The sequence below is a fragment of the Spodoptera frugiperda genome, chromosome 28 (genome assembly GCF_023101765.2).
Source record: "Spodoptera frugiperda isolate SF20-4 chromosome 28, AGI-APGP_CSIRO_Sfru_2.0, whole genome shotgun sequence".
NCBI lineage: Eukaryota > Metazoa > Arthropoda > Insecta > Lepidoptera > Noctuidae > Spodoptera > Spodoptera frugiperda.
In genome coordinates this window covers 8,330,503-8,349,437 of record NC_064239.1, presented here as the reverse complement: position 1 = coordinate 8,349,437, position 18,935 = coordinate 8,330,503, and the positions used below count along the sequence as shown (strand labels likewise).

General features: G+C 31.3%; 1 protein-coding gene across 1 annotated transcript in view; it reads left to right on the top strand.

Moving 5' to 3' along the window:
• Nucleotides 1–18,935, top strand: part of LOC118265166 (ATP-binding cassette subfamily G member 4) — a 40,924-nt gene that overhangs the window by 3,187 nt on the left and 18,802 nt on the right. The window contains exons 2-3 of the mRNA XM_035577892.2: nt 203–597; nt 11,585–11,702. Coding sequence (XP_035433785.2) covers nt 480–597; nt 11,585–11,702 — 236 coding nt within the window. The 5' untranslated portion in view covers nt 203–479. The remainder of the gene's footprint in view (nt 1–202; nt 598–11,584; nt 11,703–18,935) is intronic.

The following is an 18,935-nucleotide window of genomic DNA, read 5'->3' as shown; positions in this document are numbered from 1 at the left end:
TACCGCTTTCTTCATTTTTACTGATTGAATAGTCTTCTGAACAAATAGACAATTAGCTTAACAAACATAACTATTGACATTTATCGAAGTATCGTACAAGAACAATTGTTCACTGCACAAAGGATCGGTGTTGCGGCATCTGTGACGGTCGCTGCGATACTGTTGCGGCTCCAAATTTTACAATAGCCTATCTGTGTTGCAGCGATAACAGCTACCGAGGCGCGAGTTACTGGAGTTACTGCCAGCTGACGGCCATGTGGGGAGTGGGGGAGAACGACCGATAATCGTCGACGGAGTGCCAGCCGCCTGCGCAGCGCAGTTCGCCTTCCTCAGCCAGCGCGTCAGGGCGCCACGCAACTGTCGCGTTACCCCCTTTGTTTACATCGGACGCGTTTCTTTGTTCAAATTAGCGCGCGATGGATAAAGTGCGTTCTGTTGTGTTATAGTTATTTTTGTTGTGAGAGTGAAAGTTTACGAACATGGCCAGTGAACATTCCGAGTCCCAGGAGACCAGCTCCACGTCTCTAGTGGAAGACTCGCTGACCATATCGTTCGAAGACATCAGCTATGTGGTCCGACATGGCATCTTGGCGGGAGGTAAGCGAACCTTCACACTATTACGAAGTTTGTTTACATGCTTGCATTGCGTGTTACATACAAACACGTATTAAGTCAGATAAAGTTATCTCTACTGCTCTACACAACTTGAATAGATGTTATTTATTTACTATACATCAATAATAGTTTAGAGATTACGTATGCAATGTTTCCGTTTTGTTTTCTTCATGACAAACAATGCTGATGTCGACAATTCTACCAATGTCAGATGTGAAATAGAAGGGCAAGGGTTACAAAACAAGTAGGGCTCGTGTACTGAGAACGCAGTAGATGTAATTGCAATGTTATATAATTTTTCTTTTAAAATATCAATTACAAGTGTACCATTTAGAATCACGATAATCAAAGTAGGTATATGTGTTATTATATCAGTGAAGGCTAAAATCAAAGTCATTATTTATTTAATATCTCTCCGTATCAAACGCTAACACGCGTTAAACAAAGTAGTTTTATTATTAAAACAAAAACAAGGAAACTGATTAACTGGTGTAACGTCCTTTAGACAACTTAAAACTTGGACTTATTTTATTATTAATGTAATGACAACTAAGACACTACAAATACAATAAAAATTGTTAACTTATGTTTGTAAAAAATAAATTATACGTGTATTTACTTTGCCCTCTATGTCCTTTGAGTTGTACCTAGATATATAAATCTAAATTGCTTCCTTTTTTGTGTAAACTACAACTTAACAAAAACAAACCTAACTTTATTATTTAACAACCAAATCGAGAATATTTTGCTAATGAAATATTCAAATATAATATCAATAATTTAATAAACAAATTAGGAATAAGCCACCAAAATCAATCCCATCAAATTTTAAATAATCAAATGTCGGCGTTATCAACATTTTTGCTGTAATTCAAGTACAAATTTAGATAGTCTCTGTTTAGTTTTAGATAAGACATAAAGGCACAATTAGATAAAAACATTGCTTAAATAAATATAACGGTTTCCGTAAGAAAACCCCGCAGATTGACCTTTTATCACTTGTCGTATTATTGTCAGTCAATATTCACATCTTCCTACGCATATTTAATAAACAAGAAGTAGAAAAAGCTGTTAGTTAACAAGCCCACAGGCGTTCTATATCGGTCTGCTATGTTACTACGCGATAAAAATATATTCAGCCTTGAACTGGGTCGCTGACATCAACGTGTGTCAACAAATTAATCAACAATTAGTACTACATGCTAATTTTCTTTCTGTTTTGTACATTGACCTATCTCATTTATCTATTAAAGAATCCTATCTTAATTGTTTGACATTCTAATTGTTTGAACCTATGTTTAAGGCTATTGCGATTCTAATAAGAAATCTTATATTGAATTCAACGTGTCATCTATCACCTTTAGCGATCATATCTTGCGGTTCCTTATTGAAAAATCGGAGTACTTATCCTGTCTCGTTTATTGGTTGATAGACCATGGGCGTTGTCTGGGGGGAAAAGAGGGGAATTGCCCCCACATGGTCCAGAAAAATCGTAGCGACGAACGTCTTTATCCACTTTGTGAACACTATTGAATTCAAAAGAATTGTATTGAGGCATTCAAGATTTTTCAATAGCTATTCAACTCCCCCTATTTATTATAAGTCGAACAAATTCTCTCACAAGGAGTTCACCTAACCTACTTCTAAAGATAAAGAAAGTTTTCTTTAACGATATTCATTATCGTGTTTACCAGGAATCCCCCCTAAGTCATTACTAATCGGTCTGCAAGTTACATGACTTGAACTTAGATAAATGGTTTAGATTAACTTACAAACGAATTACTCTTTCTTTTGCAGTTGTAATCTTATCGCACCATGTCATTCTTTAATAATTTTTAACCTAATAAATAGATAATCTTTAACATTCTGAACTAAATAAATATGACTTCAAATTCTGTAGGTAATTCAAAGTAACAGTTGTTTTAATTTTGTACTATAAATACATAGGAGGTTTCCCCAAGAAATTACTGTGTATTTTTCGTTTTTCTATTTTCATGCGTAAATAATAAACTTGACGTTTTAAGAAATGGAAAGTAAACTTCTTGTCTTAATTTTTTTAATTTGATTCAAATTGCCTGGTAAATGCCAGTCTACTCTATTATTATATGCTACTCTACTCTATTATTATAATATGCCAATCTATTAGTATATGTTATGTATAACTGAGTTACAAAACTGCTAAATAAGGCTTATTGCATTGACGCGTTTGTCTTTGTTATGTTTTACGCACGCATTTCAAAAACATACGCAGATATCTTGTTATTCTTAGAAAACAGAGATTTAGAAGCTGATTATTAAATAAGTAATGGGATATTTATCATACGTACAAATTGAAGACACGTGTTATCAATATATGTATGTATAACTGTCCCTATATGACTCAAAATATGTGCTATATGAGTAATACAATTAAAAATAACAGAAATACACTAAAATAGAACTAGGTTTGGCCTGACATTGAGATCGTTTAGATAGCGCAAGCCACGATAAGATCAGTGCGCAAAGACATATTTGTTGACGAATGTTACAAGAGAATATTTTACTTTTAATATATTTTTTTAATGTTGTATTATGCAGTTATGTTTGCCACCTTTATGTTTACGAGCAGTTATTACTCTTACTACATACATATTTTTATAAAAATTCGTAAGTATAAAAAATAAGATAATTTGTGTAACACAACTTTCGGATTTAAACATTTAAATCTGTCAACAAATTATATTACGTATTATCTTAAGTTTCAACTGAGTAAGATAAAAACTGACGAATGTAATGACCAATGACTCATACTAAAAAGAGAAAGAAAACATTGCACACATTACTCATTGGAAAAAAATATCACTAGAAAACTTCTGGGTTTCTCCAAACTACAAAGTTTACAAATCACAACAATATTAAATCTACATACGTTCTATTTTCATTTTACCAATGAAATACACAAACCCTCTCTTCTGCAGAACTACCAATTCTCGTAACGTATTGTTTAAAAATATAGACATTTGTGGAAATCCGCTTAAAATGAAATTCGTAGAACATCGCAAAAGCTAAGGGAACGCACTAACTAGCTATATGTAAACAAAATAAGGATGTAAAACAATAAACACGACATTAGAATAATTTGTGAGAATTCTCTATCGTTTATTACGAATACGATACCTAGAATTATAATGTAAATACCTAATAACACATGTAAGACTATTCATTCATTAGAACTTAAAACGGGATATTTAGCATGTTTATTAATTTCTGTGAGTTTCCGATATTTCGGCACTGTTGCAAGCGCCATGATCACGGATGAACTCAACAGTGCCAAAATATCGGAAACTCACAGAAATTGCCGATATTCGTTTTGCGGCATCTTCTAAGCTTAATATTTAAATTAATTGAATTTGTTTACGCATTTTTTTTCTCTGTCCCTATATAATGCACACTTTAAAATAATGAAAGTATATTAAACATTTCGAAAGGCTACTGTTTGTTATTATTTTTAATATGTTTACGTGACGCGTTTAGATGTTTTATTGAAACTAAACCAAAGTGAAATATACCGTCCCGTAAAGGCAGCAGCTTAACATGAAATTAAACAATAATTATAATGTTTGTATTTCACACGGATAATTACGTTACCTTGTTATCTAATCGTGTTATGCTGATGCATTCTCCACGGTTGGATTGTTGTGAATGCACATAGAATGTGGCACTAGTATGATAAAGGTAGTGCATATTCAATTATATTCAATATGTAGAAATAATTACAATGAGTAGTGAAATATCTCTGACTCTCTCTGAGTTGACTTGGGCGATAGACGATAGGATGCTTTTTATCCCACGGGAATTATTAACTAATTATCTATTAACCCTTTATAAGGCATAACATTAAAGTAAAACTTTTTGTGGTTTATTAAAATATGCATTTTGTAATATTCACTGAACTTTTCGTTGAAGTAGACATGGTGGTAAAAATATTCCCTTAGTAAAAACAGAAATGCAGCATAATTTTTCATAATTGCTATTACTGCAATGTTTACCCAATTAACCTATAAAGCGCAGTTTATTTAACTAGAACGTTGATGTTAACTAAGGAACAGATGTGAATCTGTTGCGTTACAAAACTTGGTCTAATTATAGCTACGCGCTGAAGCTGAAAATAAGTTCACCCTTTTAAACTTATTTTGAGATGAAACTGAACTGATTATCAACATAATAATATTATGTTTTTGACTTTGACTTTGCGACATTTTTTTGCTGTATTGAGTTTTATTCGGTAGTATATGCAATATTCGGAATCAGCAATTTTTTTCCATTAAAAGGTTGTGTGAAAAAAAATGTCTAAATAATAATATATAAAGACTATATTTACGTCATTCAGTATCGGTCCTAATAAACAAAATTTTAAGAAAAAACACGATAAATAAGTTTTTACTAACGAATTTAATTAATAAAAAATTCAGTAAAGAGTAAAAACCTTAAAAATTATACCCTTTTAATCCTTGTTGCATGCAAAAACTTAAAAAAAGAAGTACTTCAATATTTTTAGCAAAGGTAAGGTCGACTGTGTCAATTAAATCATTGAACTCTTATCATTTTAAAATCATAAGAAAAACTGACTTCTATATTTAATTATTTAATGGCTTATAACATTAAAAATAGTAAATAACGTTGCTTTGCAAAAACATTCAGAATAAATTAACTTAAACCTCTACTCGACATTACCTGACTCCACTTGACTTTAACTTTTTACTTTGGTTACACTTGACTATGATATTATGGTTTCCAGTTAAAACGATACAGAAGTAGCCATTAGTATTGAAATTTAAGGGATTTTTATTGATCACTTATACTCTTGACTGGATCCCAATAGTAAAAGTAATCACAAACATAATTTAATAATAAAACATAATTTCACAAACAAACATATAAAATATCCGAGTCTTGAATCGTGAATGGATAATAGGGCAATGTGACACCATTCAAAACCTGAATGTTATCTTAAACATAACCATGCAATAGATATTTAATACTCAATACTCAATACTTTATTGCTTTATTAGCACATAAATAAGGAATAATTTTATTCTAATTATATGTACTACACACCTAATAAATACCTACAGTTCGGTTTGCAATAAAATACCTTCAAATATCATTAAAATAACCTACGTTTATTTATTGTTGTTTTTTATACTAGTTTAGTAAGTATTTTAAAAAATCCGAATAAAAAAATGTGGTCAGCACAAAAAATACAACTATGTTTTGCTAATTTATTTGTTTCGACAATCAAGTTGTATTGACGTCAATATTGTCAATGGATTAGTGCTCCCACATATTAAGAATAAAAAAATACTAATAAATATCTGGGACGGTATAGAAAGGGATAGTTTTTAGTCAGTAAGAAACCGACACTGTTTTTGACTAAAAAAAAATGAAGAACATAATAAAAAAAAATTGGGATGGTAAATTAAAATTGTCCCTTTCTTGGCACTTTCATCAGCACCTATGTCAGCAAAATCAATAAATAGTTAGAACTTTTATTCTAATGCCTTAAGACATAATTCGCCTTACAAAGATTAAATATCTTCCGCTACAAGCAATGGATTACATTTCCGTGTCCGTGTTCCTATATCTACATATAAGACAGATTTCCTATACAAGAACTTCCTTTAGAATGCATTATATGTTGTGTTTATCCTGAAATTAATTATTTTCTGTGCTAAATTCATTATTTTTTTTCAACAAAAAAATATCGTGAAGTAAATCGTCGTGGTGGTGATGAAACTTTGATTTCTGGCGACGCATATTCAAGTTACAACGACACATTACAAATGACAGAAGTCAGATGATCGACAACACAAATCCTACATCCCATGTGAAGTTCACATGCGAATAAACATGGATAGAAAATCCCAACGAATGACAGTTGGGCAAAAAGCCCACGAGACACGATCACCTCGCCTGGTCGGAAGATCCTTATTTTCTTAGGGAACTTTACTCTTTGTTCTCTAAAGTTTTAAATCGATATGTTACCAATTCGCACTGAGCAATGACTTGTGATGACTTGAGATAAATGCTCATTCCTTTTCCAAGTGCAAGGAATCTTAAGCCGAGCTATTTATATTTCTGTGCCTTTACAAGAGAAACAGTAAGATGCTGATGATGATGATGATATTATGAAAGCGTTGACCTATATAACACCACATGAACTTACAAGCATGCATGAAATAGGAAAAATATTGAAGGGAACAAAATGCCGTTGTTATCACTAACATATTTAATGCAGTTATATAATCAGATAAATTGTCGGTTTGATAGTGAAATAATCAGTCCACCATGCCTTAAGATTAGACTTACGAGTATGTACTCTTAAATAAATACAATATTTATGTATTTAGAGTATACTTATAACACAACCTGCAGTCTTCACCCTACATAGAAAATAAAATACATATTTTTGTTCCATATTGAAATAAAATATAAAAAATTGAAACTCAAATGTATGCAGAAAACAAGTTTATTAATTATATGTATTTTATTTATATGTCATAATGGGCTAACTAATTTATCTTCTTCTTTATTTTTATACTGTCAAATATGTTAATGTTAAAGGACTCAAAGAACAAATTAAAGGTAAAATAAAACACCGGTTAACATTTTGCCCGTCGGTCCAAAAAACATTTAACAATAACATAAGTAAACGGGCAACCGGATCACCTGATGGTAAGCAATCGCCGCCGCATATGGACACCCGAAACACTAGAGACGTTACAAGTGCGTTGCCGGCCTTTTGGGGGTTAGGAATTTAAGGGTGTTTGGGGAATCGGGGATTGGGAAAGGGGGTTATTGGGCCTCCGGTAACCTCACTCACACAACGAAACAACGCAAGCGTTGTTTCACGTCAGTTTTCTGTGAGGCCGTAGTATCACTCCGGTCTTCTTGCCGAAACACGGTTCTCCCACACATTAGATTACAAGTCTTACATTAATGTCAGACAACTCAATTACACTGCACTCGATTCATACATAATAATTCCCAAGTGACTTATCACACTTTCATTATTCAATTACAAGATATACAGATACGTATGAACGACAATTTATATACAATGGGCATACTTGTACCTAAAGTAGCACTTATCTTCAATCGTCTGTGTAAAATCGTACATATAATGCCATTGTCATGTAAGGTCATTTCATTTTGTGTAAGTATGAGATGTAAGGTATGAATAGATCAACGGTTATTGAACTTAGCTGCCATCTTATAAATTGTCATTAAATTATATAAAAAGTATGTAGTAATACTAGATAGGCTGCCTCGTTGGTCGCGTGATCGCAAATGCGACTGTCGGACAAAGGGTCTCAGGTTCGATTCCCAAGTGGGGCAAAGTATTACTTTTTTCGATAATTTCTCAGTCTGGATGGAGTCTGGAATTGTGCCCACTATAATATGGCAATAGGCTCACCCCCTATTACATGGGACTTATAATAATGCCGTAATGTGCACCTCTGCTTACCCCTTCGGGGATAAAAGGCGTGACGTTGCATAATACTAGACAGTGAATTGGAATGAATGGAATGAGTAGTGGCAGTTGGCAACACTCAATTATGAAATAGTGCGCCTATGGAGCAATTATGTAAACAATATAAACAATATGATTGAGGATAAAATACCTTGTTAATTACAAAGAATGACTGGTAAATGAAACGGCCTATGTTATAATTTCCTAGACAAATGGTATAAACTCGATTGGAAACGAGTTGAAATGGAACATCCAATGTAAGAGGCATAAACTTTGATATAATTTGTCTACTGTCATAGTCTATATGACATATATGTATGGATATTTAAGTTTATTTCAAGTCGACTAGTATCTATGCTATTTGATTCATAGCCAGATATAATTTTTAAAGTCTTCTAGGGACTTTTAGTTATATATCGAACCACATGCATATTAAGTATTAAGTATCATAACAACATGCACATTTAAGTACCTATGTCTACATAGGTACCTATGTAGACATGGGTACTTAAATGTGCATAATAGGGGACAAAAACTAGGCATTAAACATCTGATAAATAATTGTTAATAACCTTTGGGAAAAACCAATTATCGTGTTTTGTAGTTACACAAGTAATCATAAATCTACCTAGTAATTATTATGTTGGACAAAAACAAAACATATACAATTAAATTAATATATTTAATGTAAATCATCTTTCTGAATTGATACCTTAGATGATACGAGTCTGATCGGGAGCTGCGGACTATCTAGCGGTTTCACCAGGGCTCCAGCTCGAAAAGCAGGAGTAGGAACGGGATGGTTTTTAGTCGTTTGGAGTCTGACACTCCCTCTCGCATCGCCCAGGGCGGGAGAAGGCATTGGATGATTTCCCCACTTTAAAAGAAAAAAAAGTTGATATGAGTACCTACTAATACATAGCTTTCGAATACTTAATAATAATTACATAATGATTGTCAAAGTCCTTATTGTTAGGCATATCCTTTATCTTTTGATAGAACAACTAAGTCATCGTTCCGTTCGAGACAGTTTGCATTATCGTACGACAGTTGATAAGGTATTTAAATTTATCTTTTAAAGAATTTATAATTTGTCTACAATACGTCGAATGCCTTTCGATTCTATTTCGTGATAAGTTACATTGTATTACAGGACAGGATAGGTTATATTATAACTTTCGTGAATTAATTATTATGTTTTTCGACTTACTCACGAAATTATACACGACGCGGCAATAGTAGCAGCGCGCGTGTGTCACGGAATGCGGCTTATGAATATAAGCCTCTAACATGGCTTGAAACTAGTCGAGTTCCTCGTCATGACTACGTGAGTAACCCGAAAAACATAATAATTAACAAAGTAGGTTAATACTAAACTGAAATGGTATCTGTACATACATAATTATAAAAACGCTAATCTAAACAGAATCAATAAAGAGGTCAATAGTCATGAAATAGAATTGATATTCAGGAATGAAATTTAATGTGAATAGAAAACTCATATGGAATTGACATTTGACCCACACATCCTAAAACGTTATGGTAATCTTATGTCAATTCCACATAATTATGGTCTTTCTATTCCAACTAGCATTTACGCCACTTGTCTAACCAGTTCAAAATACGAACAGAATCATACGATATCATATGATTTCATTATAACGGATGTCACTATCACTAGCCCCTTAGTAAAACGTCACAAACTTCTTTATAAGGAAACGAGATCCAACCTTCAACTTCATTTGTACGGAAATTGTCGTTTTCTAAAGGCAAAAGATTACAAAGTCGCTTAGCGCCATTTTTTTTTTAATGCCAGCCTGTTGATAATCACTTTATGGTGAAGTGACGCGAATAGAGAACCTCCTTGCTCATTTATGGTAAAGTCAATGAACTAAATTCTGAAAATCTGGTATTTACCTGTTAATTTAAGGTGTAAGAGAATTTGTACCTATTATGTGGATATGAGTATTTATTTATGTGCCAAAGGTTGAGATTGCTGTATCAATGTTTAATATTTGAGAACAAGATTGCTTATTTAATTTATATTCGACTTATACAACAATTTGTCTGCATACTATACTATACTTTCATTGCTTTCGCAATGAAAGTATTTTTCTACACAAGTTTAGAAGCTTACGCGAAATCTTAAAACGTATACTTTCTATGCTTCTGAACTGATATGTATTTTTTAGTAAAATTTCATTTATAAAATGTTTGGAATAATAATTAATTCTATATTAATAGTTTCATTAATTAGTACCTACCTATAACGGTTCCAAATAATTTCAAGTGTCATTTTTAAACAGGGAATTAATGTAAACGTCTTTTAGTTAGTTAGTTAAGTTTAGAAGCTTACGCGAAATCTTAAAACGTTACTTTCTATGCTTCTGAACTGATATGTATTTTTTAGTAAAATTTCATTTATAAAATGTTTGGAATAATAATATTATATTCTATATTAATAGTTTCATTAATTATTACCTACTTGTAAAGGTACTAATTAATATAAAGAGTCATTTTTAAACAGGGAATTAATGTAAACGCCTACGCCTTTTAAATAAAAAAAGAATGCTCATAGTCTAGTCTGTTGTAGAGTTTGTATTTATTTGAACAATAAGAACTTTTCTATATCAAATCTAAATAGACAGAAATACAAGATATTAATGTGTAATTAATAATTATCACTATTGAATTTGTCGCTAATGCTTATTGATATTTAATTATGATAATACTACGGTCAAAGTCTGGCGTCCTCCGGCTAACTACACCTAATACGAAGACTTTGGTCAGTTTCTATGATTAATTAAACTAAAGAAATGGGATGATGACGGGGTACGAAAATTAAAAATCTAATTAATCCGTCAGTTACATAATGAAAAAATATTAGAAGCGAATTTTTAATATTTTGTCATTTCAGAAACAGTACTACAGATAAAACGAATCAAAGTTTAGGAGTGGGAGCAAATAAAGAGGTTTTAAATACTTCCTTTTAATCTTTAGCATTTTTCATATTTTTAATCTTCTAACAAATTATCATAAGAGTTCTAAGTGTATCCATCGATTACCAAACTGTTTAACACATCACACGTGGGCGGTTGAAAGTAGACTAAGGTGATAAACAAACAACATGTTGACCTAATAGTGTAGGTAGACTGTTTCCACGGTAGAACGAATGCTCGTCAATAGAGTTCAAAGTCAACTGGCCAGAATTATAGGCCACTTAATATAATAAAACATTTCTCTTACAGTTTTTAATTTTATTATTTTATAAATAACTAGTTCAGACGTGTGTTCATTAGAATTTCAACCTTATGTTTAACTAAACAAAATACTAAATCTATTAAAGTATGTCAATTTATAGTAGCTTGGTGTTTGTACATTCTAATATCAAATTATTGTAAGTGTCGATTTAAAATTCCTCGTCAATACGGTGACTAATTTTCCTCTACGTCCCAGGACGCAAGACGATCCTCAACGAAGTATGCGGCACCTTCAACGCTGGCGAGCTGACGGTCATTATGGGACAGTCCGGAGCCGGCAAGAGCACTCTCATGGACATCCTAGCGGGATATACGTGAGTCTATTCTTAATTTAAATTTATTATCTGCAATACTACCATTGTTTTTGGCGTTCGAATTTCGAATTACGTATTAGTAGACATGTTAAATTTTTAATAGTGCAATGACCTCCTGCAAATTTTTCGAAGCTTGATTTTCTTTACACCATTTTAATACCTACTCCAAATTTTTGTTAGGTCGGAAAGTCATACGACAGTTGCGTCATGTAATTGTAAGACGTCATGTAATTGTAAGAACAACTATCTAAATGTATCTCACTAGTTTTGATAAGCACACAGACCTTGTTTCTTATACAAGTGGCATAAAGAAGTTGGTAGACTATTTGAATGGTCAACAGTCTTGAACAATTATTATACTTATAGAGTGGGAATTACCGAAATTTCTTTTCAAATAAAGATTATGTAACAGCTCTACTTCAAGATACATTTGCGATAACTGATACATGCCATGCGAGATACATGACAAAACTGTCGTTTTTTTAAGATATGATCTTGTTTATGTTTTGTACTTGCAGTTATCAGGCGCCTGCCAATCAGATATTTTAAGTTTTTGAATTGATAAAGTAAAATAAATGATGCACTTATTATGTTAAACCAATGCCAATGTCTAGACAACAAAATGACAACATATTATATGGCAACATGTATTAAAAGTTATAATATCACACATACAATAAATAAATTCAACAAATAATATTAAAAAACAGTCGTTTTTCATAAATTCATATTCATAAAGCAAAGAACCAGTTTAAATATAAAAATTAATTATGTCATAATAATTATAATCTTGTTTTACAAGATGTTATCTGCCGTGATCTAATGCATCAAATTTTCTTAAATTTTCTGTCGTATAAATATCAGACAAACGCCATTCGAATGGGTGAATTCATACATCTATATTTAAGGGCATTTGACATAGTTTTGACTATAATTTGTAAACAATAATTTTATTATAATATCATGCGTCAAATTTTCTATTCCCTATAATATCGACTATTATCTCTCTCTATATCGGTTGACATTCAAGAAACAGAGAAAAATCGATTAGCATTTAAGTGCAATAATTATAATATGAAATGTATAAAAAATTACAAATTATTTACCCAAAGTATTATTAAAATAAAAATAATTTTACCTTGACTACTTACAGGGATAGTGACAATGCTATCTTTATTTAACCAAATAGGAACCTGTAATATTTTACATTGTAATCGTTTTAATATACTGATACCTACATAGGTATATCGATAAATATAAAATGCAATCAGACTTCCTGAGATAATTCTAACAAGTAATATGATAACATATTTAGTATCACGTCACACTTTTTTACCTCTGTAGTATTTAACAGAATTAATTGTATATAATATCTATCAATGAAATTGTTTAATGAGTTTGTTATTAAGGGTAATTTAGGCAACATTAAGAATTCTTTCATGGTCAATTGGTTATTCAACAAATAAATATATGATAAATGATATAAAAATCATAAACTACGTTACATACAGTACGAACTATTACAATAAAAAAAACTCCACGCCTTCCAAAAGACAATTAAGGGATTGTGGTCTCCTTCATGAAAAAAAAAAGGAAAATAGAGAAAAAATAAAAAATAAAATAAAAACGTGTTCATATTCCTATCACTTGGTAATAAAACTCGTCATAAAAAATGTTCTTGTTTCTACCAGTTGGTAATCATACGATATGTCACACGATCCAAGCTGATATACCTAAATTAAATAATATTATAAATACTCAATTAATCTGCGATTAAATCACGAATATCGTAAGATTTGCGACCGCTATCAATGAGAAACTTATGTTAATTATCTACAAGAATATAATTATATATCTATACGTGTGTTGTATTACATATGTATAATATTTAATAAGGACTTAATACTCTTGTTATATATACTTTTACTTTAGTTACGTGGAGGAAAACATACTTCAAATAATCAAACAAATTATAAAACCAATGCAAATAAATGTGAGCAAAGCAACACAATCTTTGACCTCTTTTAAACAGCAATCAAATTAATTGAGATCATTGACTTTTGCCAACAAAATTTAAAACTGAATCCGACATTATATACACGCACAAATTAAACGAAAACCAAATTACTCAGAAGGCATTTTTATACTCATTGCAATAAAAGCTATTATCGTAAATCAATCATCAAAGCTGAAAGTTATACCTATGCACAGGTATTCTTTTACAATGTAACATATCTACTTAAAGTCTCATTGTCTGAAAACGTGACCACGATCAATCACATAATCAGATAAATGGTGATAACAGATGGTATTGACCCACAATATCTACTGGCTCACTAATCACCATATTGATAATCACCATGCGTCATGAAACAGCAGCTCAATTAATTTTATTAAATATTCAGGTGGTAGGAGATAACACACGTGGATTTTATCGTGTCGACATATCTTTTATGTGATTTGCCATTTATATCGTTTTGCATATTTTTATTACCTACATGCTAACTTTGTCCCAATTCCAACGCTAAATTTCACCTCAATCTCTTAAATTATCTTAAAAGTTTTGTTTTTATAATAATAACTATCGTGAGACATACTAATTTAACTAACAACATAAATTAATGAATGTAGGCTACGCGACGTCTCGCGTCATCGCACCCAGTTTATGATGAAGAGTCCCCGTGTGACTCGAAACTAGTACAGCTTTTCTCCATTAATTTACGAAAGTAAACCATAGTTTTTGATATTACCACGTTCAATTAATATTACCAAGCTAAACACTGATTCTTTTAGAAGTCCCTCCAAAAAAACTAAGTTTCTCACTTGCTACGCTTACAACTACGTGACATACTCGTAGCACTTAAGTTCTATATATTTTACTCTTTGTAGTAACTTGGCTATTAAAATATACCACAATTAATATGATACAATGAGTAATAAAATATTAATTGTTATTGTTTTGTGATTGACACGTGGAAAACGTGGTTTCATGGAAGACCTTTTAGTTATGAAAATATTCATAAAGGTTATATAACTATAACAAACTTTACTACCGAGGTCGTGTTATTAATATCTTTGTAATAATTATTAATTAGTTATTGTACACCTGAGTCTCAAAGCTTAAGATAAATCCTAACCTTTAATAAAACGAAATCTTTGCCGCATATATCTGTCTATTTGTATATAATGATAACTAAATCTTTTTTTTATAAAATTTCTATATAATGAAATCTTTACTGATTTACTTTTTAGTTTTTTAAACGTTGCCTCACACTTATGATCTTCTCCTGTTTTGTGTGTGCATTTACAAACATATAAGTTCACATACGCATGACAAATCAATTACAATGTAATTTATATTTCAAAACGTGTTTATTTATTTTAATTTTGCAATAATTTACCTACAATCATCATAAGATACGATTAAATAGATCAGGACACCGACACCACTAAGTTTTCTTTATTTACCTACATACATACATAGTTGCCTGTCATATAAACGTTAGCTAATCAACGATTAAATGATTAAAACAATGGTTAATTGCGAAGATAGTTTCGACACAAACAATGCGGTCGACCGGCTAATAGTTCACTCCTTATCACTACATGTATATAATATACAATGTATATATTATTAGGAACGAATATACAATATGTATTTGTATTCCGCTGTGAATGTGTCATACAGGTTCATTGTAACCAGTCACTGATAGCAATAGAAATAATGTTATATTGATGCAATGGGTAATGATAAGGTCTAGAAAAAGTAACCCCTATGGATGTTAGGGCAACTTGATTGCGCAACTTACTGGTTGCCGGCGACCAAGTCAATCTTATTATTTTTTCTCTTCTGTAGACGCTGCACACCTATGGTCTCTTATTTTTACAATATATGTGAGAAATACTAATTTACCTAAAAATGATTTACGCATGTAAAATAATGGAGGAAAGCTCTACTAGTTTCGATTCACAGAGGGACTTTTCATCATGAGGAGCGTGCGCAGACGCGGCGACATAGCACAGCCTACAACTGTATCTCATGATGAAGAGTCCCTCTGTGACTCGAAACTCATACCTAGTCCATTAATTGACTAATGTCCATTAATTTACGTGAGTAAACCGTGAATTTCAGTTAATTTATGGTCTCTTACGCCCGAATACTCAAATGCTACTCAATTTTAAGTTGTACTTAAATATCATGCTATCTCTGTCATTTTATAAAGAATTGGTAGTGACAAAAATACATTTGAGAGCGTCTTAAAATTGAGTAGCGTTTGAGTATTCGAGCATTAATCAAATAGAGCTCTCAAAGTTAAGACAAATAAAATAACTATACATATAAGCAACAGTACCCTTTGCTCTTTATAATATAGGTACATAATGATATCACTATGTAGAGTATATGTTTAGTAGGTAATAATAATATTTTTTATCTAGTACCTTATTTGACATTTGAAGGGCCTCATGACTTCCGTATTTTTTAGCAGACTATTGAATTATTATACAAACATAATAGGTTTTTGTAGGTATGTAAATTGGCTGCCCACAAACTCAATTTAAATTAAATACATAATGTATCATTATCCGAATATTATGTAACTAATTAACAATTATCTTAAAGGATAATTTTGTGAGTTAATTAAACAAAAACCAATACACGAAATTCTATAAAAACCTGTTTGTATATCTACGTTCTACGAGCAGCGACGCCATATAATTTATTTTACACGCAAATTTTCTCATTCACACAAAAAAAAATGTCATTCACTGTTTCTCAAAAATGCAAATTTTTGATAACGTATAATAAAAATATAAGTATTGGTATACCTAACAGTTTTATAACTTCATCTCTATAATATAAAAATAAGTCAGATTTTCCTTCCTGACGCTATAACTCCAGAACGCACGAACCGATTTCCAAGGTTTTGCATTCGTTGGAAAGGTCTCGTGCTCCGTGAGGTTTGTAGCAAAGAAATTTCAAGAAAGAATTCAAGAGAAAAGCAAGAAAACAGGGTAAATCATTGGGTTTGCTAGTCACTTATATTTTTCTACAATCTCAACAACTAAATAAATATAAACAAAGAGTTTTGACAACTATCACAGAGTACACAACTAACCAGTATACATATTTACATAACCAAACAATGCTTTATCTCCCCACAGTTGTCATACTGTCATAATTCGATACAATAACAATGAAGTTTATTTAGTCTGTGGCGCTGCGGTCACAACGAACCACGTGTTGCTTCCAAAGGTCATTTGATCCTTTATACTAATAGTAGATGTATCAATAGTATTGTTTACACGTTATTTTAAATTAATTATTGCCGCACTTAGTAACGATTTTTTATCAAAAACAATGACTAAGGACCGAGTTTAAGGAACCATTCAATGACTAAGTACGGCGTTGCTTTTAATCGAATGATGGCTGAATGCTCTATACCGTGGTTACAGGGTAACCAACAAACATTTGACATATACTTTAATTTTATTTACAAATATACTTGTACATATACTTTTAAAAAATAATAACTTAAAGCGGACACTATTTTGTTCTTAATTGATATTTAAATGTAACATCTTTGACCCTTATATCAATCAAACCAGCCATCTCTTCTTTAAGTCTCCTCTATTGGTCAGATGTACCTAAATTATAAAATTTTCCCTGTTTGCTGTGTAAGATAAGTATTCGATACTTGCGCCAGACACTTCCGCTATAAACACTGTTAGCAATATTCGTGCTTTGAAACCTACTATGCGTAATAAAATGTTAAACTATAGGTACTTTGTTTTAAACATACATAATGTCTGCCAACTTATTCGTAAAGCAAGCGTTTATCAAACGAATCGTCATAGTAGGAAGTTACCATTACATTATCAGTCATTTAAATAAATGCAGTATCAGGTTTTTGTACTAGATTTTTTAAATAAATACTTTATCTTTGCAGTAAAACAGTGACCTACTTTGTATACTTACCTATTAAAAACACTCATAAGAAACGCTGCACATACAAACATAATTCCTCTTTTGTTATGTCCTTTATGACAATAACAGTGCTGGCCGAATTTCGTAAAATAACGCGCGGATGCCATTTAATTTCATTTTTAAATTTTTCTTTTTTTTTATTTAATGGCATCTACGGTATTTTTATTTTATTTGTTGCTTGTGTGTAAAAATAAAAACTTTTTAATACTTATTCAAATGTACTATTTTGGTACTGGCCATGAATAATAAAAAAAATAACGATTGTGAATTATTATTACAAAGAGTAGTTTTTTGTTTTCCTTGGTAGTGAATGTGTTTTATTTTGATCATTTTATTTATAACTTAATTTTGATCGTGTTATTTATATAACTTAAGAAATTGAGTAAATCGAGTTTTACTAGTTAAGTTACTGAGCTTTGCAGATCCGATCAGTCAACAAGGTCAGTTAATGTTTATGCTTAATTGAAACTTAATAATATATTGTAAAATTATGACACCATTTTAATATCTCTTTGTATATTTCATCACACTTGTCTCACTAAAAGTAAAGGGTCGACGATTGTATATGAAAATTATGAATCATGTGCAATACTGTCATATTTTTTTAATGCGCACAAGTCTGCATTCATCTCGTCCTACTACGCCGTGACGCAGAATGTAAATAATTTACACCACATTGACACGTGTAGAACAATGATTAAACTAACTAAAAGGAACATGTTCTAAACAGGCTACAATGAAACGATACAAAAACATCTATTTAACGCGCATTTTTTCTTTTACGCGCATAAAAAAACCAAACTACATAAGACTCTTGCATAATTTTGCATTGATCTAAATTTTATTTGACTAAATGTAATTCTTATCTTATCTATGAAATAAATTAGGTGACATAATAAATATGCATTTAAAAAAAAGTCATCAATGAATATTTGTGCTAGTTTTTTTTAACTCGATTTTACTAGGCCATTATTTCAATGAAAATGATTACCGTTTGTGGTTTCATTGGTAAAATTATTATTGCTACAAAAATATTTGATATTTTAATGTAGTTTATAACTCGTTACTATGATTGCACTAGGCAGGACAGACACCAGACAATGTCACCATTTGTCTAACAATCTATAGTAGTTATTTTAATGCACGAAATAGATTATCATAATACTTAATAATTTTATACTGAGTTATTCAATTCGGTAAAACCATGCGTTGTTAGTCATCATTATCATAATCAGCCAAAAGACATC